Source organism: Camelus dromedarius, chromosome 12 (assembly GCF_036321535.1).
Source record: "Camelus dromedarius isolate mCamDro1 chromosome 12, mCamDro1.pat, whole genome shotgun sequence".
Taxonomy (NCBI): domain Eukaryota; kingdom Metazoa; phylum Chordata; class Mammalia; order Artiodactyla; family Camelidae; genus Camelus; species Camelus dromedarius.
In genome coordinates, this window is record NC_087447.1 from 12,501 (window position 1) to 32,375 (window position 19,875).

Here is a 19,875-nt window from a genome sequence, read left to right on the forward strand (position 1 = left end):
GGGTGAGGAACAAACAGAAAACATACCCCGTATTTCAGAGCCTTTTGTCGACCATTTGTTCTTAAGTCATTTTGCTTATATAGAAAACCACACTTCACTTTTTGTATTCCAAGAGCAAAATATTAAAAACAAATGTATCTGAAGCTATGAATCTAAGACTAACCACTTAGCTTATTGTGCAAATGCAACCAAGATTCCCCAGCAGTCTGCTCCGTGCTGACCTATCCGTACAGGAGCCCAGGTCTTCCCTCTGAGGACGAGTGGTCGGAGCAGGACTTCCCAGCGGTTCCCCACCAGCAGGCTGGGAGCGGGTGGGTGGGAGCTTGGAGCCCACAGCTTGGCCTCAGCTGCCCCTGAGGAAAATAAGCCACTTTATATCAGAGCCTTAGGGCAAACAGTGAACCTAGAAACCGTGGCCCAGGATTTCAAAATGAACAACCTGCCATTATCACAGAGGTTTTGTAAATGCGATGTGTTGCTATTATTAGATTAATTTATGTGAAATGTTCATCTTCAAATATTAAGTGACAATTTTGTTTAAATTCCGTAAGAGTAGACAATTTTTTAAAGCTAAAAATCACCTGAAACTAGAATTTCTTGCACCCGAGGATAAAGGAGTAACATGCCCATGTCACTAGATGGCCAGTTAGCACTTTTTAGATTAGAATTCGATGTGTATAATTGTTTCCATTTAATTAAATGCTACTTATTTGAACGAGCTGTGGGTAAAATTTAAATACTCCTAAGATTTACAATAAAATTAAATCTGTTTTTTTAAACAGGTGGCAAATGATAGTTCTTCATAAAGTGCTTCAAGCTTTTAATATTCTAGTTTGTAAAATGAATAAAGCATCTTTAACAATTCTTTAAATTGTTGAATTCTTTTCCATTTTAAAAAAGTAAAACAAAATTGTTTCTGTCATTTAATTTCTATCTGAAGAGTTGTTCGGAAGTAATTCTTCAATGCTAACAAGTTGTAGACACTGCAATGAGACTCTGGGAACCTTGCAGGCTGCTTACTTTCTGGAGAATTTGTAAGTTCTCCCTCATTAAGGGGATCCGAGTGCAGCCTGTGAGCCCTGCCTCAGACCAGGCTGCACAAGGCCGCACCGCCAGGGCAGGGTGCAGCGAAACCCACTCACATCCCATTAGTCCCACTGCAACTTCTCAATCAGAGACATGGGCAGACGTGTTCCTCCTCCAAAAAGTCAATGAGAACATGAAATTGAAAGTTTACTTGTTTTGGTTATAAAGGTTCATGTATTCAAAAGCATAAAGAATCTTTAAAGGTTAATTTTCTTGTTTTTAAAACAACAGCAGAAAGTAAGATTTTATTGAAAGACAGAAATCTTTGCAGAAAAATATAAACCAAGTTTTTGAAACACTGACTTGGAAACACATGGTTTTTCCAGTATTCATAATAGGATTTCTTTTGAAGTCAGAGTCCATAAATATTTACTAAGCTGTAAGATGAATTATCGAGAGGTGGTCTACAAGCCCAGGTGTGGCTGAGAGATGTCAGACACAGCAGAATCCTCCTCAGACGCATGGGTGATTCTTCTGGAAGATTCCACGAATTCAGCACGTCCATGAGCGCTAATGACAAGGTGAGACCCAAGTGTAAATGCTCCCAAATTCCAAGGAGGACGAAGATTTCTGCTAAGAAGTTGAGACGACCCAGGAAAATGGTCACAGCTGAGAGTCAGTGAGCTTCATGGAGTTTAGGGATTTCAGAGCTGGTCTTTTCTGATTTATGAAGAGGGATGGAGACATCTCCCTAACATCCTGGGGCCCAGTGGGGGGTCTCCTGTGTTGGCTCCAGCCCTGGGTTGTGAGCACCAGTGTTATCTCAAGTCTGGCCAGAGAAGGTTGCAGCAGGTCCCCTCCCCATCTATTTATAGGGGCAGCTTCATCCAACTTCCCCCAGGGACCCCCACCCCCACTTCTCACCCGTGAGTCCTGCTAGAGAAGTGGAAAGAGGCCTCCAGCCGCTGATGTGCCTGGGACTCCTGTGGCCTGTCCCACTGGGAAATAGACTCCTGGGTCCTGGGAAAGCTGCATCCCTCTCCAGGAAGTGGAGAGTAAGTTTGTGGTAATAAAATTTAGGCTTTTTCCCTTTTAAATCGTGCAATTCAGGAGTATTAGGTGCATTCGCAATGCTGTGCAATCATCACTACTGTCTAGTTTCAGACTATTTCTTTCCTCCAAGTAAAACCCTGTAACCAAAGCACACACTCCCCTCCTCCCTCCCCCAGCCCCTGACAACCCGAGTCCTCTCTCTCTCTGGGTTTCTTCACCTCTCCTGCATGTTCGCCATCAATGAAACCATACAAAAGGGGGCTTTCCGTGTCTGCCCACATATTTTAAGCAGGGGCTGGTGAATTTTTTTGTTTTTACTTGAAATAGCATTTTTGTTATTTGAAAGGGAAATCCAGGTGGGTTGAAGATGAGATGTACAAAACAAGGCCCTTGTAGTAGCTGTGTGCGTAACCTCGGGGTAGACACTGCTGTTCTGCCGTGACACCACCGCCAGAAGACAGAAGGGAGATGCTTAGCTCTTCCTGTGGCAAAACAAAACCGAACAAATAAAAAAAACAAGCAAAATCCCAGAAAGACAGCTGGAAAGACAAACCAGAACCTGGAAAAAGCGTTCCTCAGAACCCAAGGTCACATCCCTGTGGCCCAAAAACCTCTCGAAACCCAGTGTTCTAAACAGAAACAGAACAGACATGGGCAGTTCCAATGAGAGGCAGTGCAGGCGGCCAGTGTGTGTTAGAGACGCTCGACCTCTCAGGTGAGGATACAGGCAGACGGAGACCCTGTGGAGACAGCACTGGTCACCGTCACACTGGCAGGTTTCTAGCTTGGTGACAACGTGAGGAGGCAAGGGCCCCAGCAGATCCCCTGGAGGGAAGCGTGAGTGGACACTCCTCTCTGGGAGAACAGGATGCAGGACACATCAAAGTGCCACAGGTGCATCCCTTTCCCAGCACTGCTGATTCCTAGAGTCGGTCCCACCGAAGTTCTTGCAAAACTTTTCAAAGATGTCTTTTCAAGAGTGTTCATCACAGCGCGGTTAACACAGAAGGGAATTGGAAGCAACACTAATGTTAATGGAAAGGGGATGGGATCCATCAGCTCTGGTCCATATGGGTGAATGAATGCTGTGCAGCTGGAGAAGTGGGTGCAGGGTCTCTACCTGATGTCAGGGGACCCCTCAGGGTAGATGTACGTGGACCCACTGTCTGCATCCAGGGTCCCATCTGTATGACCACATACGTGTGAAATCAACATAGATGTAAATGATTGTGAGTGTGTGAGAGACAGAGATAGAAAGAGACAGAATAAGAGAGACAGAGACTAAGAGATGTGCACCAAACCATTCATGATGGTCACCTCTGCAGGTGACAGTTGCAAATCTCTTCTTTTCTCCTTTAGGTGATATTTCAATTTTTTATTATGTGTCTGTATTACTTTACTAATTCTAAAAGGATTACAATTATATGTTACATGTGATCCATTCATTACTCATCTATGGAATAATTAAAGTGTGTTGTTTTTTTAAGTGTATGGTTTTTATTTTTAAAATATTTATTACAAGGACAATAAGCGTTTATGAAAGTAAAAGAATGAATTCTAAAGGAGTCAGTAAAGAGTAAAACCTTCTCAGGACTCAGTTCCAAGTCAGCCCCGTGGCAGCGGAGGTTCTCCAGGAGGTCGTGTACATCCTGAATCAGCATCCAGTAGAAGAAGTACCAGACTTGGACACTGAAAACTACAATAGTTGAGTGATCTGGTTGAGAGAAATTAAGAAAGACCTACATTCACAGAAAATAACCCCATACTCATGGAGCAGATGGCTTGAGGCTTATTAAGATGCCAATATTCCACGAATAGCTGTAAGGGTTCAAAGAGTCCCTCCCAAAGCCCCAGGTGGTGTTTTGCAGAAATTGACAACCACCTAAAATCCATGTGGGAAATCCAAGGGGCTCAGACTGTATCAGGGACTCTTGAAAAAGAAGAACGAAGCTCAAGGAATGGAAAGCCAGGCAGAACCCCACAGTGGTAGAAAGACACTTCCAGCTGAAGACACCTGAGAGTCAACAGACAGAGAAGAAAAGCCTTCCTGGAGCTCCCCTCATCTGAGCAAAAGCAGAAGCTTCTGTGACATGACCGCGGCCATCAATTCCCTCGTCAGAGTGGCTTCTATTCCCGGGAGAGAGGCCAGGAGTAAACCGACCACAAGTCCCTTCGCTGCGGCGTCCCAGGGCCTGAAGAAGATGCAAAGATCACTCCTCTGTGTGCTGATGAGTACTATCACAGGCTTTCTTATATCCCATTGCTTTCCCCAGAACCTGTTTGTCTTTCCAGAAACAATCTGTCTGCTCCTCCCATAGAAGCGGGTACTCCCCTCTCCTCTTGCTCTATTCAGTTAGGTCTGTAAGCCTTTACCTTCCACCATTTAACATGGTGGTTGCTTTTCCGGTTGGCTCCTGTGTGCATAGAAATAAACCTTTTCTCTCGTTCATCTCCTCTTTACTTCAGTGGGCTCTTTGGGAGGGACTCTGGATGATGGGGAACTTCCCTTTTCTCACCTTCTTTAGTGACATCTTTTTTGTCCATGGTTAAGCTATAAAAAGGCTCATTGGTTTTGAGTCGCATTTGGAATAGGTACACCTTTGGAACCCCCTGGGAAGAAAAAAAAAGGGGGTTCAATACTGCCAGGAGAATTTACTGGTTGTCCTAGCCAAATACCTGACAAGATGATATTTGCCAGGAATTTTTTTTAAGGTTCTCACCCTAAAACAAAGATCCTGTTGAAACCTCTCAGCTGATAAATTGAAAGACAAAGGAGAATCACGTCTAGCCTACAAACACTTCCTTAACAAAACACACTGACAGAAATTGGATTTAGAGCAAAAATTAAAATCCATTTGCACCATCCACATGATTGTTACTGTTCAAAGGATGTAAAGTCTAAACCCTGACCCTTACCCTAACCCTAACCCACATTACCCTAATCCCTAACCCTAACCCCAACCTCAATTCCAGCCCTAACCCTAACATGGCAAACATAACCTAAACAATATCTTGTACACACATGTTGATAGCAGCACTGTTCACAGTAGCCTAAGATAGAAACAGTTCAAATGTCCATCAACTGGAGAATGGACCAACGAAATGACATAGATCCATAAACCACTATATGGTTCTGCCACAAAGGGAACACAGTAAAATGGTGCATGCACCATGAAAAACAATGTCACAGTTCCTCAAAAACTGAAACACAGAGTTAGCATGTGCTCTGTCAAGTCACATGTTATATACTCAAAACACTTGAAAGCAGGAACTGGAACCGATGATTATACCCTCATATCCATAGAAGCATTATTCACCACTACCCAAGTATCCAACGACAGGTGAAAGGTAAGTAAAGTGTGGTCCATACACAATGTGATATGATCCAGCACTTAAAGCTCAAGTGATACTGACACATGCTTCAGCACGAATGAACCTGAAAGTCACAATGCTAAATGTAGTAAGTTGGTCGCAGAAGGACAAACATATGATTCCAATTACATGAGGTATCCAGAAAAGTCAAATTCAGAGATTAAAGACAAAAATTAGTTCCCAGGGGCCGATGGGAGTTAGTGCTTAAGGATACAGAGTTTCACTTGAGGAAAATAAAAAATTTCTGGAGATGGATAGTAATATCTGTCAGTGGCTGCAGCGGCTCATGATTTAATCCAAGCAGAGCCGGACGGCAACTGCCAATTTTCAGGTGGCAACAAATATAATCCTGGTATTTGCACATCTGGGAGAATTATAACCAAATACATCATGAATTGATAGAACATTGTGGGATTTTTTTTTTTTTGGAAAGGAAGTTTTGACTATAATTTTCCATTAAAAGAAGTTCCAGGCTTAGAAAGCTAATGAACGTAGAATCCATTTTTCCCTCCCGTTAGAAAACAGAAGGCTGGGAGCCTCTGGGGGCCTGAAGCGAGATAGAGCTGAGGGACAGTGGTCTGAGGAGCCCGGGGAGCCTCCAGCACTAGCATTCAGGGAGTGCCTTTATTTTGATGTATTTTGCTTAAAGATGGGTGATGGTACAGCATGAGCAAATGCTGGTGAGAATGATGCAGTAGAGAGGAGACATGACACTGCAGAAAGAGGTGACAGAGCCCTCATCTGGGGAGAAGTGACAGGAGGCCCGCCAATGGTGTGTGTGAAGACAGGTCCTCTCCTGCAGCAGGAGGAAACACTAACCTGGAAATGAAGGCAGGGTGGTAGGTTTGCTGATAGCACTGTGTAGTTTTTCTTCTGATTACTTCAGTTTCTCAGTGAAACAAGAGCTGAGGCCCAGAGGGTAAGACCTCCCGGGCACTGTGACCACAGCCATCGCACATATGTTGAGGACATCCATCCTGGGGGTCTAGAAGTCACGGCAGCACTAAGGAGCCACCCAAGGTGAGGTTCGAGAGAGAGTCGACTTAACCAACCAGGAGCTGACATCCAGTCCCCTGTGGCTGGGGAGTGACATCCTGACACAGCTCACTTCATTCTTAGATCAAAACAAGTTTACTTTCCGAAACAACTTTTTTTGGTCTCTGTCATAACTAAGTGGATTAAAACAACTTCACTTAAGTCATTAAAAAGTGGTTTTGATATATCAAACCAGCACCCTGGAGGCTGGGAGAAAAGTGGAGAGGAAGGGGAATGGATGCTGGGCAGAAGGACCCCCATCAGGACTGGAGGGATTCAGCCCCACCCCTGGGGACCCTGCTTCCATGGGTCTGGGCTCTGCTAAAGCCCAGCATAGCACTTTGAAACATCTCTCCAGGTAACCCAGCAAGCAGCCAGAGGACCACTGAGCTAAAGAAGATGATAGGTCCATCACAGCTCAATCAGAGCAAAGGCTGTCCCGCTGACCAGAACCCCCGGGCCCTTGGGGACTAGGGGCTCCGATTTGCCCAGTCAGTCTCATCCACACAGCCACTTTGTCTGCTACAGATGAGCTCATCTTACATCACGTCTCCTATTTCCTGGGAACTATGTGTGTGAGTAGGATTTCATTTCACGTTAGCGAAGGGGATTCAGAATACCTGTTATGAACAGGCACCTGAATGAATGAGAAGTTCCATGCGCTTGGGGGACACAAGGGCCTGCAGTCTGACAGACTGAGGGCCGGCTGGAGGCAAGTGAGGGGCAGGGTGGCTAGTGATGTCGTGGTAACTAGCCCAGACGTGGTCAGTCTGGAGGTTTGGTGAGGTGCAAGTCAGTGCTGAATGAGGAGCCCCCGGGCCTGTCCTGCAGGATGCCATCAGCCACCAGGTGGCAGCACGGGACAGGGGAAGAGGGGCCGGGCCCACGAAGGAAGGGCCAGACTCCAGCACTGCTCTTGGGGCATCTGGTTAGTGGCCCAGGTACCCCAGCCCCCTTTCTCCATCGTAACATTGGACTGTCTCCCCCAGATCCTGGACTGCCCTGAGCTGAACTGACCACAGAGGGAAGCTGAGTCTCAGACTGTAGCCCCTCCTCACCTCCTGCGGTGACAAGGTGATCCCACCAGGCCCCACAGATGGCACAGCTCTTGGCGCCTTGGTCACTCTCAGGCCCACTCTCTGTTCCCTGGACACGGTTGCCCACTTCAGGCCTCCTGTGGCCCTGGGCCCATCTCCCACCACACAGATCCATAGGCTCCTGGAAGCCCCCAGGAAATCCCCCACCCCTGCCCCACTGGAGACCTCCAGGCTGTCTCAGGACTCGGCCTAATGCCAGCCCATGAAGTGCGCTGAGTAGGGAGGAGATTCCCAGCCCAAAAGAAATGCCTGGGCCCAGCGTGAAAGCCTGCCTCTCTCAGCCACAAGCCACGCAAGGCCAGAGGCCCTCGGCCTCCCTCCCCACCCCATCCCTCCTCACTGACCAGGCTCATGTTGACCCCTGACCTGTGTCCACCCACCCCGAATGGTCTGCCAGCCACCCTCTCACAACACCCCAGACCCCTTGCTGCTCGGCACCCCCCCGCAGGGCGAGGTGAGGACACACCCTCGGCTGCCGCACCTGTGCTTTCACTGGCCAGGACCTGATGGGCAGGTCGGGCCCGCCCCCAGGACAGTGTGTGTGTGAGGCATAAAGCCGTCTGAGGCTGTTCCTGAGGAGCCGCCACTGTTGGCCATGAAGGGGAGCCGCGCCCTCCTGCTCGCAGCCCTCATCTGGCTCTGCACCTGCGGTGAGTCTGCGCCCACAGGCAGCACATGGAGGGGGAGGGTGCACGGGGGATGGGCGGGAGCCTGGGAAGCTAGAAATCCAGGTACTGGGCCCCCACAGTGATTGGTGCCACCTTCCCAGGCACCCCAACCCTCCTTCATCACAGAACACAGATGTCGGCAACAACCCTGGTGCCCTTGCTCACCGCAGTCCCCACACAACCCCACCCCAACCAAAGACCAAGCCAAAGCAGCCCCAACCCCAGCCCAGCTTCAGCCTCTGTCCCAGCCCCAGTGTCACCACCAAGCCCAATATCACTAACCCAGCCTAGCCCAGGCTGACCCTGACCCGGATCCAAGCCCCAGGTCAGCCAACCTCACACGGAGGGGACATTTCCACTACGTCCAAGGCTTGACTTCCCTTCCCTAGCGATGCTGGAGAGCCCAGAGTGGAAAGAGGCAGCTGAGTTTAGGAGTGACAGGAGGGGTCTGTGGGCAGGTGGAGGCGAGGGGTGTTGTGGAGGAAGAGCTGGGGCAGGTGAGGTGGGCATTGGTGGGGGAGGTCTGGAGACCCCCAAGGTTGGAGCACTGGGAGGTCTAGGGCTGGGGTTGGAATGGCATCATCCTGTCCCCACAACACAGGGCTGGCCACAGGGGAGGACACCAATGAGATATTCATGGACTTCCTGCAAACGCTGCTGGTGGGGTCCCCAGAGGAGCTCTATGAAGGGCCCCTGGGCCAGTACAACGTCAATGCAGATGCCAAGGCAGCAATGGCCGAACTCAAGTCCTGCATAGATGGCCTGCAGCCCATGCACAAGGCGGAGCTCATCAAGCTGCTGGTACCATGGTGGGGGGTGGAAGCACTCCGATCCCTAGAAGCCTAAAGCCCCAGCAAGACCCACAGCCCTACTCCTCAGGCCCTCCACCAAATGCCGTGGCCATGATCGCTCACCCAATGCAGTGACCCCATACCCTACCACCCCACAGACACCCTGACCTGCCTCAGCCAGCAGAGGTGGACACCTCAGACCTCACTGCCTGCAGAGCAGCCCCCAGCCTCCCCTTGGGCTCACATGCATGCACGCGCGCACACACACACACACACACACACTCAAACATGCACACACTGCTTCCCCAGCTGCTAGGAGGGGACTGGCTGCACCGTGCTGAGCTCACCATCCCCCCAGAAGCTGGCCTGGGCCTGTCTGCCTGGTCACTGACCACCAGACATGGGGCCCCCGGGACTCTTGGCCCACACATGTTTGCCTTCCAGGTGCAAGTGCTGGGCAGTCAGGATGGCTCCTAGTGGACGCAGACATGGCTCCAAGCAGCCGTAGGACCAGCTACACAAGCAACCACGGCAACTCCACCCCTACCACTTCTCCAAGCCTGACTTTATCCTCAAACCATCCAATCAATAAAGTCTCCTGTAGCTCAGGCTCTGGCTCCTGTCTCTCCCCACCCTCAGGGACACGACTACACGCTCATACAGACGCACCTACATAGGGTCACGTGAGTGGAGCATGCACTACAAGTGACCCCACGTAGAGGGTGGACCCACCAATGGAAACCCAGGCAGATGCCCATGTTGGCAGGTGGACAGAGCAAGATAGACAGACAGGCAGACTTGTGAGTGCAGGGAGGTGTCAGGACCCAAGAAGGTCTGCAGAGGCAGCGGGCGGAGGCAGGGGCAGAGGCTCAGAGCAGGGAGGGGCAAAGAGCCCCAGAAACAAAGTGGCCAGGGCTGGGGTAACAGGCTGGGTGGGGGCACCTGCATCTGAAAACTATTGTTTTGAGACAGTAAACATGCACAATATGCACGTGGCACGGGTTAGGGTGTTGAGAAGTCACCAAAGGAAAAAAGCAGAGCCCTAGCCGGAGCCCCAAGAGGAAACTGCTAATGAGGGCACTCAGTGTCCGACGGGTGGGCACAGCCATCATGAGCAGGAGGGAGAGCAAGGTCAGAGGAGGGTCCCTCAGGAAAGCAGAAGCAACCCGTGCCAGCTCCCACCCCACCCCCCGCCAGCACAGACCCTACTGCACCCTGAATCCCAGGACCCTCAAAGGTCAAAGCCTGCTGTGCCTCAGTTTCCCCAGCTCAGTGGTCTCCACCGGGGGCAGGCCTGCCCCTCACGACCTTCACTCCTGGGCCCCTCTGGCTCTGGGGCCCAAGGCTTCACTGTCCCAGTCCAGGACCTAGCTGTCCTCTTTCCTGCCCCCTGCACCTCTGTCCTGCGCACTACCACGAGGAGTGAAGCAAAGTCCTGGGACCCGAACCGTGCATGGCAAGGGTGGGGTCCCTTGGGCCCAGGCCATTGTCTCCATCATACATGCGGTGATCTAGAACCTACTACCCACAGAACCACATTCTAGAGCTCAGGGGCCGGGACCCCTCCCCAATTCTTGAAGCCCCCAGGGGGAGAAGAGAGAGAAAGAGAGGCCTTCCTCTCCATGCTCCTTTTCTGGAACTCCCTGGCAGCAAGGCTGGCGTGGCAGGACCGCCTCTGAGGAGGCTGGGTCCGTAGGTCTCTCTGAGTGCTGCTTCTGGACCAAAGAGGTAAGGGCCCTTCCGGAGTGGTCCCTCCCTGCCTCCATGGCAGAGTCTCATCCAAGAGGTTCCCCACCTTTGCCGACTGCTCCTTGCCTAGTCACACCCAGGGTCCTCTGAGTAGGAGGAACCTGCCCAGACCCCCTTAGAGCCAAAGAGGGTGGCTGGTGAGTGCTGAGAGACACCTCTTAAGGGCTTGTCCCCGAGGGATGATGCTCCCCTTCTTGTGGCTGGTGCTGCAGAGGAGACCCACTGCTCAAAGCAGAAACTCCCACCGCTCTTGAGTCTGGGCCCCAGCTTGAGACCCTGTTGAGGAGGCTGTGAGATGCAGTTCTGTCCGTCAGTGGGGGCAAAGGCTGGGATAAGGGTGGAGGACCTGGGCCTCCCAGCACCTGGTCACCCTCTCATCCGTGGACAGAGCCAGTCATGGCGGAGGAGGTATGGGTGGGTGCCTGGAGGCCCCATCGCCCCCGGGGGCCTATCATGGCGCTATACAGCAGCCCTGGACCCAAGTACCTGATTCCACCCACCATGGGTAAGTGCTCGGGAGCCTGGGAGGGACAGTGGTGGGGCAGGAGCCAGATCTGGGGTGGGCCTGGGGAGGGCTGGGGTTCATCCCTGATTCCCAGCCCATCCACCCCTCTGGGTCAATGGGGGGCGGGGGAAAGGGCAGGGTCTGGCTCCAGGCTGCTCAGAGCCCCTGCCACCCCCACCACAGGCTTTGTGAAGCACACGCCCACCAAACTGCGTGCACCCGCCTACAGCTTCCGAGGGGCCCCCATGCTCCTGGCAGAGAATTGTTCCCCGGGGCCCCGCTACAGCGTGAACCCCAAGATACTGAGGACCGGCAAGGACGTCGGCCCTGCCTACTCCATCCTGGGGCGCCACCACACTAAGACCATGCTGACTCCCGGCCCCGGTGAGGGGCCCTGGCCCAGCCTTAGCCCCGACCAGCCCTGTTGGTGGCCACTGCAGGCCTGGTGAGCCACGGGTGTGAGGAGCACCACTGTCCCCGCCCTCCTGGCGCACCTCCTCCTCGTGAAGAGGCACCATCAGGCCTGGGTCGGGGAGCTGCGACCCCAGTGCAGCCTCTGAGACTCTCATGCCCAGCGTTCTCGGCCCAAGTCACCGCCCCAGGCCCACATCAGACCCACCCTCCCTCCTCAAAACTGGCCCCTGTCTCCTGGGCTCCTGCAGCCAGCATTTCCATCCTGGACACCCCTTGAACAACCCCAGTCACCACCCATTGGGGCCCAGAGGCCCCATGCCTGCAATGTCGGGGTCCTGCTTGAGGTGCCTGAGCAGGGCCAGGCATCTGTTTGGATCGTCTTCACCCTCCCACACCCACTCCATGCCTCCCCAACACCCCCAGGTGACTACTTTCCAGAGAAGTCGACCAGGCATGTGTTTGACTCGGCACCCCGCCACTCCATCTCTGCCCGGACCAAGACCTTCCGAGTGGACAGCACCCCAGGTCTGCAGCAGCCCCAGTGGCCCAGGGCTGAGTGGGTTGGGGATCCTGGGTAGGGCGGGTGAGGGGGCCCAGCCTGACCTCCTGTAGGTGGAAAGCCCAGGGAAGAACCCAGTCTGGGATTCAATGCTCGTGCACCCCACAGGCCCCGCCGCCTACATGCTGCCTGTGGTGATGGGGCCCCACACTGTCGGCAAGGTCTCCCAGCCCTCCTTCTCCATAAAGGGCCGCAGCAAGCTGGGCAGCTTCAGCGATGATCTGCACAAGGCAAGGGTCGCCCAGCTGGGGCAGAGCACTGCTTACCCCCTAGAGAGATAACCCCTTCCCCCAGAACTTAGGACCCACCAGCCACACATCTAGCCCCACCCACCCTTGGGTTACATTCCAGTGGTGAGGGCAGACAATGGACAAGGACAGAGAGGACAAGACCCAGGCATGCATACAGAAACAGTACTGAGGAGGGATGAACAGGGAAGGGTTTATGGGGTGCTGCTTGAAGGGCGAGGAGCAGTCTTAGATAGGTGGCATGTAGGAAGCTGAGAAGAGGAGAAAAATAAACTGTGACATATTTGGGGGAGGAGGGTTCTGGCTGCAGAAACAGTCAGCGCAAAGGCCCTGAGGTGCTCATGCGCCCGGGAGCTTGGGGAGCCTGGGGAGCCTGGCACAGTGGCATCACAGCACCACTGACCGCACCAGCCCAGCCCATGGCCCTTGAGTCCCACAGGACAGCGTTCCAGCTGGGAAGAGGCCTCTCTCACACACACTTATGGAAGGAACAAGCCTGCGGCGGGCACAGACTAGGGTGTCATTGCCTCTGTGAGGCTGAAGAGAGGGTCATGTCGCACATAGGGAAGGGGTCCCACAACACTGGGGCATTGTCCCATGGTGTGGCTGCCGTCTGGAGACAGAAGGGGCCCCTGAGGCAGAGACACAGACACACACTGGGCCAGAAACCCACTGTCTGATGCTGGCCCTGTCCTCTGGGGTCCCCTGCCCTGGCAGGCTGAGCCTCTCTGAGCTTCTTTCACCTCGCAGACCCCGGGTCCCGCGGCCTACCGCCAGACGGACGTCCAGGTGACTAAGTTCAAGGCTCCACAGTACACCATGGCTGCCAGAGTGGAGCCCCCGGGGGACAAAACTCTCAAGCCAGGGCCAGGAGCCCACAGCCCTGAGAAGGTCTGGCAGGAGCATAGCCCGGGGTGGGGTGGCTGATGTGGCACGGAGGGGTGGCGTGGGGAAGGGCTGTGAGCCCGTAACAGTCGCAGCGGCCAGGCACCCTCAGAATGCTGTGCATTCCGGCACCAGACCTCTCCCCGGCTGGCAGGCTCTGTGTCCCTCAGTACCCCCACGCACTAGTGACAGTGAGTGCTGCTCTGTGGTCAAGCCTGGCAGTGTGGACTTCCTGCTGGTCACTGTGGCCCAGGGTTTAAGAGGGAAAGCAGAAATGCCCTCAGCAGTCCCAGCCCCAGTGAGGGCGGAGCCTGCGGGGTAGGGGCAGGGGTCCCAGTTCCTCACAGGCTTTCCTCCCCTAGGTGACAATGACCAAGCCCTGTGCCCCCATCGTCACCTTTGGCATCAAACACTCTGACTATATGACACCACTGGTCGTGGATGTGGAATAGCCCCGGCCCAGCCCACCCATCCCTCTGAGCCTCTGCACACCCTGTTCCCCCGACAGCAGGCCCCCTGGGCACCCCCTCCACCAGCTGGGCTGCAGCCGGACTGGCCCTGCAGGGCAGAGTACGCTTGTTCAGATGGTCGTGACCAGTTATTTTTTCTATGTTACTTTCCCATTTGCTACACTTGTTTCCTGCAGTGCCCAGATATATAATAAATCATGGATTCCACTAGCAATGGGTTTGTCTTGGGGGAAGATCAAGCTTTTCCAGAAAGGGGCCCCCATAGGCTGTCAGGCCCGCCCACGTCAGGTCCCATCCTAGCTTCCAGGGCCTGGGGTCTGAGTGGAGACAGGAGAGCTTGGGAGCATCAGACGCCGCTGTGCCCACCCTTCTGATTCTGCCTTGAGCCCTGCCCTCTGCGACTCGTCGTATCCTCCAAAGATGATCACATCTGCATCCGTCCCCTCCCATGGGGTCAGACTGCCCTGTGACTGACTCTCCCCTGCCGAGATGGGGTCAGTGCCCCTCCCTTGGAATCTGGACCAGAGCCTATGACTGTCCTGAATAAAGCGACCTCTGGAGTCAGACCCCACAACATGCGAAGGAAACTACTTCTGCCCGGGTGTCCCCCTCTCTGTGAGGAAGCTCAGCACGCGGCAAGGCGGTGACCAGCCGGGCCCTCAGCCCGCACCAGCAACGGCCTGCAGACATGCGAGTGAGCCTTCAGGGGATGGCAGTGCCAGCCTCTCAAAAGGCCTTGACATCGCAGAGCAGAGACCACTGTCACCGCCGTGCTTGTCTCAGATACCAGCGGTAACCATCAGAGACAAATGATTATTGCAATTTTAAATGGCTAAGTTTAAAGGTGACCAGTTGTACATCAAAATAACACAGGAGGCATAGGGGGATGTGGGCAGGGAAGGGGTGTCTGAGCTGGGATGAAGAGGAGTGTTTCCAGAGGGTGCCCTTAAGTCCAAGGCCAGTTCTGAGGAGGGCAGTCGAAACTTCACCCCAGCCCTGGAGAGAAGTCACTGAGGACCTTGGGTGAGGAGCCCCGTCACCCCTGCGGCACTGCCGGCTGTAGCTGCACAAAGCACAGCACGGCTGCCCAGACTCACTCAGCTGTGACCACGCCAGGCTACTTATTCTACACACCCCACACGCATGCATTTAATCCTGAGGAGGTAATGCCATCATGCCCTCATCTGAGTCACAGAACCTTGGTAGGCACAGAGAGGTACAGCAGCAGGAAGTGGCGAGGCCACGTCTGCCTGCCTGAGGCAGTGAGTGAGGAGGGAAGCAGGGCCCAGGAGAACTGGAGATGGGGAAAGAAGCAGAGTCTAGACCATCAGTGCCCACAGCCCGTCTGTGGGCCAGGCTCAGTCCCAGACAAAGCTCTCTGAAGCCCCCAAGGAGACGAGAACACCAGAGACTATGTGTTTACTTCATCACGAGGCTGTTTATTCCAAATTATTTTTATTGCTAAATGCCTTGTCCTTGACTTACGGATAGAGCCTGGCAGCTTGTGTTCACTTGGCACAGAGCGGCCCCAAGTCCTGCTCTGCTTTACAGTCTTAGGGATCAACACCCACAAACCTGACTTATCCACAGGAATAAGGCTGAGTGGGAGGAGGGAGAAAGCCTCGCAGGAAACTCTACTGACACAGTGGCACACGGCCCCTTCAGGAACTCATCCTAACAGTAAGAATGAGAAACAAAAAAGTAAACTGGAGAAACTACAACTCAGACCCCAAAATAGATAGAAGGGCTGCAGAGAAAATGTAGCAGCCAGAGGTCTGAGATGGCAAAGCACTCCTGGAGGACACCGAGTTAGACATGCAAACTCCTCCTGGTCTGTGTTGGCAAGTCGAGTGGGCCCAGCATGTAAGAGCATCCTCTGGTGCTCAGGGGCGTGGCTGCCATGGCTGAGCCACGTTCTCAAGAAGCAAGGTTAGCAGGCCCAGAGGCGGGGGGGGGGGGGCACAGAGCTCAGGTTTGGGTGTGTCTGCAGTGCCTGCAACAACCAGATGGAGATGCTACACGGGCAACAGCCATGAGCTTGGTGAGCAGTGGGCCAGTCCCCTCGACGAGGTTCAACCTGAGATGAGTGAGCACTAAGCCAAAGCTGTGGTGCGCAGGGCCAGTGCGGACTAGGGCAAGGCCACAGGGCCTGTGAAGGGTTTCAAGGAGGGCAGGGAAACAGCCAAGCCCAGAGACATGGAGGGAAGGAAACCAACCTCACCGGGTGAGAAAGCAGCACATGCTGGGGGGGTGGGGGCAGTCAGAACAGAAATCAGAGGTGGGATCCTCCTCCTCAGGAGGCTGAGGGGCCCATCCAGGTGGGGTAGAAGAGAGAAGGGCGCTGCGGTGAGTGCATGAGAGCCAGGCCTGCTGGGTGGACAGCAAGGGAGAGGAGGAGCAGCAGCAGCAGCGGCAGCGGCAGCAGCTCAGGTGGCCAGAGGCAGAGCGAGGCGGGTGGCAGGGGCCCACAGGTGCCAGGCTGTGGCTGACATGTGTGACCACAAGTGGTATGAGTGTGCGAGTAGGTGGACAGGGAGCCAATGGGCCTTGGGGAGTAAGGGGGAGTAACCAAGATGGCAGAAGATGGGGATACAGAGAAGAAAGGACACAGGGCTAATGATGTGCTTCTTACAGGTGTTTTTATGTGACGATAAGAATGCTGGGATCTCACAGTGGGGCAAGAAAAAGACACTGGTTTGTCTGGGCCTGTGGTTCAGTTCGTGTGAGCAGGGGACTGGCCAAGTGGGGACTGAGAGTGCAGGGAGAAGCAAGAGGATGTTGCAGGTGGAAGGGCCAGGCTTGGTGGAAACTACCCATGACCCTCAAGAAGCAATCTATAGGTTCTGTGAAGAGAGCCCTTACCTGAAGCTTCCTGTCTATAACCACACAAGGCCCTCCTCACACCCTGCCTGACTCTGAAATGCCCGATGGGCCTGTTTGTAGAGATCTGGTCTCTGGTGCCAGGTAGATCCTGAATCCTGAGAAATTGTCAGCTTCTGCTCCTGGATATATGCCTGGCAGATCCACAAGGATCTGGGCTCTGTGCCTTCAGCCAAGGCTGCAGTTCACTCCTCCATCCACAACCCCCTGCCTTCCCTGAGGGTCTGGCTTCAGTCGTGGAACTGGAGGGCAGGCAGAGGCCCCTTGGCAGGACCCTTGGCTCTCACTGGTCCACTGGTGCCCAGCAGCCCTGGACAGGAACAAATGCCATCTCTGAGACCGAGGACTCTTGGTCGAAGGTAACGGCAATGGTTCGAGGTTCACTGCCACACCCCCTTCCTGTGTCAACTCCAGGCATCTCAAGTACCAGATGTGGCCTTATCCAGACAAGGACAGGGCAGAGGAGCCTTGAGATGTCAGAACCCTGAGAGCCAGGGGAAAGCCTGCTGTCACAGGTGGCCGTGTCCATTCCCAGGTGCTCTGCTTAGACCAGGCCCTACTGGGGCTTCTAGCATTCAAGGTGGTAGAGAGAGCTGGGCTTTGGTTTTCCAAAGGGGATGGGCCCCTTGCACACACAGGACAAGCTAACATGAGCTCACTGGGTCAGAGGCTTCCAGCCACACAGGAAAAAGAGTCCTAAGCCATGATCATCATTTCAAAAGAGTATTTTGTAGGCAGGTCCTCCAGAGCCCAGGATGCCAGGCAGAGGAAGATTCTGTGTGCTCCAGGCACCCACAGAAGCCAGTTCCCACTGGCTCACGTCCTTGCCCTCGACAGGAGGTAGGAGAGGATGAAGAAGGCCACGATCAGGCCCACAGCCATACCGCACAGAAGCTTCCGGTTGTCTCGCCCAGACCGCGCCATTGTGGAAAAGCGCTTCACGCTCCCCGTAAGTAGACCCGTCATGCTCGTGAAATCCGAGTCCTGAGGAGGAATCCCAGGATGGTCACACAGGGCAGCGATGCCACAACACACGCACACAGGTGGGGACCTGCACAGCAGGTGGTATGGGGCAGAGCTGACTGTGACACTCGCACAAACCGCAGACCCTTACCATGCCGTCCAGGTACCGGTTCTGGTCCTCTGCATCCCTATCAATGTCCAGGGCCAGCTGGTCAGGACACAGAGGAAACAGGGTCAGGCCAGGACAAACATAATGGACAGCAACTGACCTCCCACAAAATCCACAGAAATCAGGAGATCCAGGTGTCACCTGGGCCTCACGCAGGTGAGTGCTGCCATAGATGGGACAAGAATGGAACTACCTGAAACCCATCCAGGCCTGTACCCTCCCTCTGATCCCCGCTCCAGGGTGCCAGGTGGAGGTGAAAAGAAAGGACCACCACTGACCGATTTAAGCCTGGTGACCTTGGAGGCCAGGTTGTCGGCCATCCGCTTGTTCTCCCGGTCTAGAATCTCCTCCACAGCACCAGGGCTCTGAGCTGAGAGAAGAGAGAGGCTGAGAGCATGCATCTACCCACAAGCACCCCTTGACCCCTGCACCTCGGCCCTTTGTGGCCTCAGGGCTCTCACTACAATCCTATCTGGCCAAGGCATGTCCGGGGAGGACTGGGCTTTCCTGTGTGTTGAGCAGGTCTCACCAACACGTGGGTCCAACACATGGACTTTACACACAATGCAGGCCACATGAATTACAGTGTGCATGAGCACCTGCCCAGTGTAGGTATCCAGGCTGGGATGGGTGGGCACCTCCAGAGGGCTCAGTCCAACTAGCACTTACTGATGCTCTGTGGCAGAACTTTTACCATCCCTCCATGGATGTCACCAGCGACATACAAGAGACCTGTTCTTAGAGAAAACCAGTAAAGTCTGGTAAGACTTTGGAAAGACTTAGTAATAGGGGTCGATCCCAAGAGCAGGACCTAGGTCTGCTTCCGTCTGCATTCCACATAGGGTCTTGTATGACACCCAGAGCAGGGTGCTTGCTGAGACCTGGCCCATGACACGGGCTGGGTCTGATGATTCAGGAGTACCATCCTATCAGGTGGGTGAGAACTACCTCTCCAAGCTCAGAGTACCTATTTGCCTCGGGCCAGATGCTTCAACGTGACTCATCTAACAGGGACGCAGCCCTAGGAATCATGGACGTGTACACACTCCAAAACAAGAGCTGTCAGCGTCCTACCGACCGCTCGTATCCTTAATGGTCACAAAAGCCCTGCGAGACAAGCATCAGCATCCCATTTCGCAGACGAAAACAGGGGCTCCCAGTCGGCAAATGGGGCAACTCGAGCCCCAGTCGGTACGAGGCCTGCCTGGGCCCTCCCGTCACGCGCAGCTCCCACTCCTCGGGGGCTACCCTCCGGGACCTGTCGACCAGGAGGCCTGGCCGAGGTCTCGAGCAGAAGCATCTCGCAGGGGCGGAGGCGGTGGGGACTGCGGGATCAGGCCCCCGCAGCTTCGCGGAGCAGCTGGGCGGGAGCGCCCGCAGAGCCGCAGCGACCCCTCCACGGAGCTGCCAGCTGCAGCCCGGCCCGCCCGGCCCGGGCTCCGCCCGCCCGCAGGGTCTCCCTGCCGAGGCCACCCAGCGGGGCGGTGGCGGGCGAGGGCGGCTCCTGCGGGGGGCGGCGTCGGTTCCGGCCGGTCCCGCCGCCACCTGCCTCCGCGCTCACCCCGAGCCCAGTCCGCCATCGCGCTCAGCTCCGACCCCGGGGTCCGCCACCAGCTCGGGACAGCCTCCTCGGACGTGGCGCAGCCGCGGGAAGGTGCTTCCGGCCCCGCCCCTTCCTCCGCAGCCCCGGCTTCCGGCCGAGGTCCGGCTCGCGGGGGCGCGGCGCTGGGAACCCGCCGCTCGGCTTGGGGGCGGGACGGGCCGTTGGCTCTTGGGACTGCCGGGTGGTTAGTGTCTTAGCTGGCAGTTTTGGTGCCGACAGACATTCCCACAGGCATTCCTGCCAAAGGCGGCGTCGGGTCCTGACTGGACAGAGCTCACGGGCCCTTTCCCAGGCGGGAGAGGCTCCAGGTCGCGCCCCTGCCCGGCTGCGGTGCGGTGAAGGCGCGGGCTCAGGACAAAGTGGCCATCGGTGCCTAGAACGAGCGGGC

General features: G+C 54.7%; 3 protein-coding genes across 6 annotated transcripts; 2 read left to right on the plus strand and 1 right to left on the minus strand.

Annotated features, from left to right (window-relative positions):
• Positions 1-1,944: 1,944 nt before the first annotated feature.
• On the minus strand, positions 1,945-19,569 carry BET1L (Bet1 golgi vesicular membrane trafficking protein like). Of its 3 annotated transcripts, none has more exons than XM_064491893.1 (5): positions 19,446-19,569; positions 18,163-18,254; positions 17,867-17,923; positions 17,637-17,736; positions 1,945-2,561 (listed from the first exon to the last, which is right to left on the minus strand). In XM_064491893.1, the coding sequence occupies exons 1-5, from the start codon at positions 19,462-19,464 to the stop codon at positions 2,317-2,319; spliced, it is 513 nt and encodes a 170-aa protein (XP_064347963.1). In that variant the 5' UTR covers positions 19,465-19,569; the 3' UTR covers positions 1,945-2,316. The 3 variants fall into 3 exon arrangements, with proteins under 3 accessions (XP_064347963.1, XP_031304367.1, XP_031304368.1); XM_031448507.2 differs by lacking the exon at positions 1,945-2,561 and adding an exon at positions 15,291-17,062; XM_031448508.2 differs by lacking the exon at positions 1,945-2,561 and having other exon boundaries at positions 15,291-17,736.
• SCGB1C1 (secretoglobin family 1C member 1) lies at positions 8,179-9,519 on the plus strand. Its single transcript, XM_010999554.3, has 3 exons — positions 8,179-8,233; positions 8,853-9,052; positions 9,487-9,519. Exons 1-3 carry the CDS (start codon positions 8,179-8,181, stop codon positions 9,517-9,519), a joined length of 288 nt encoding a protein of 95 aa, XP_010997856.1.
• On the plus strand, positions 11,188-13,854 carry CIMAP1A (ciliary microtubule associated protein 1A). Of its 2 annotated transcripts, XM_010999552.3 has the most exons (6): positions 11,188-11,296; positions 11,480-11,680; positions 12,134-12,235; positions 12,378-12,499; positions 13,268-13,408; positions 13,765-13,854. In XM_010999552.3, the coding sequence occupies exons 1-6, from the start codon at positions 11,188-11,190 to the stop codon at positions 13,852-13,854; spliced, it is 765 nt and encodes a 254-aa protein (XP_010997854.1). The 2 variants fall into 2 exon arrangements, with proteins under 2 accessions (XP_010997854.1, XP_010997855.1); XM_010999553.3 differs by lacking the exon at positions 13,268-13,408.
• Positions 19,570-19,875: the final 306 nt, after the last annotated feature.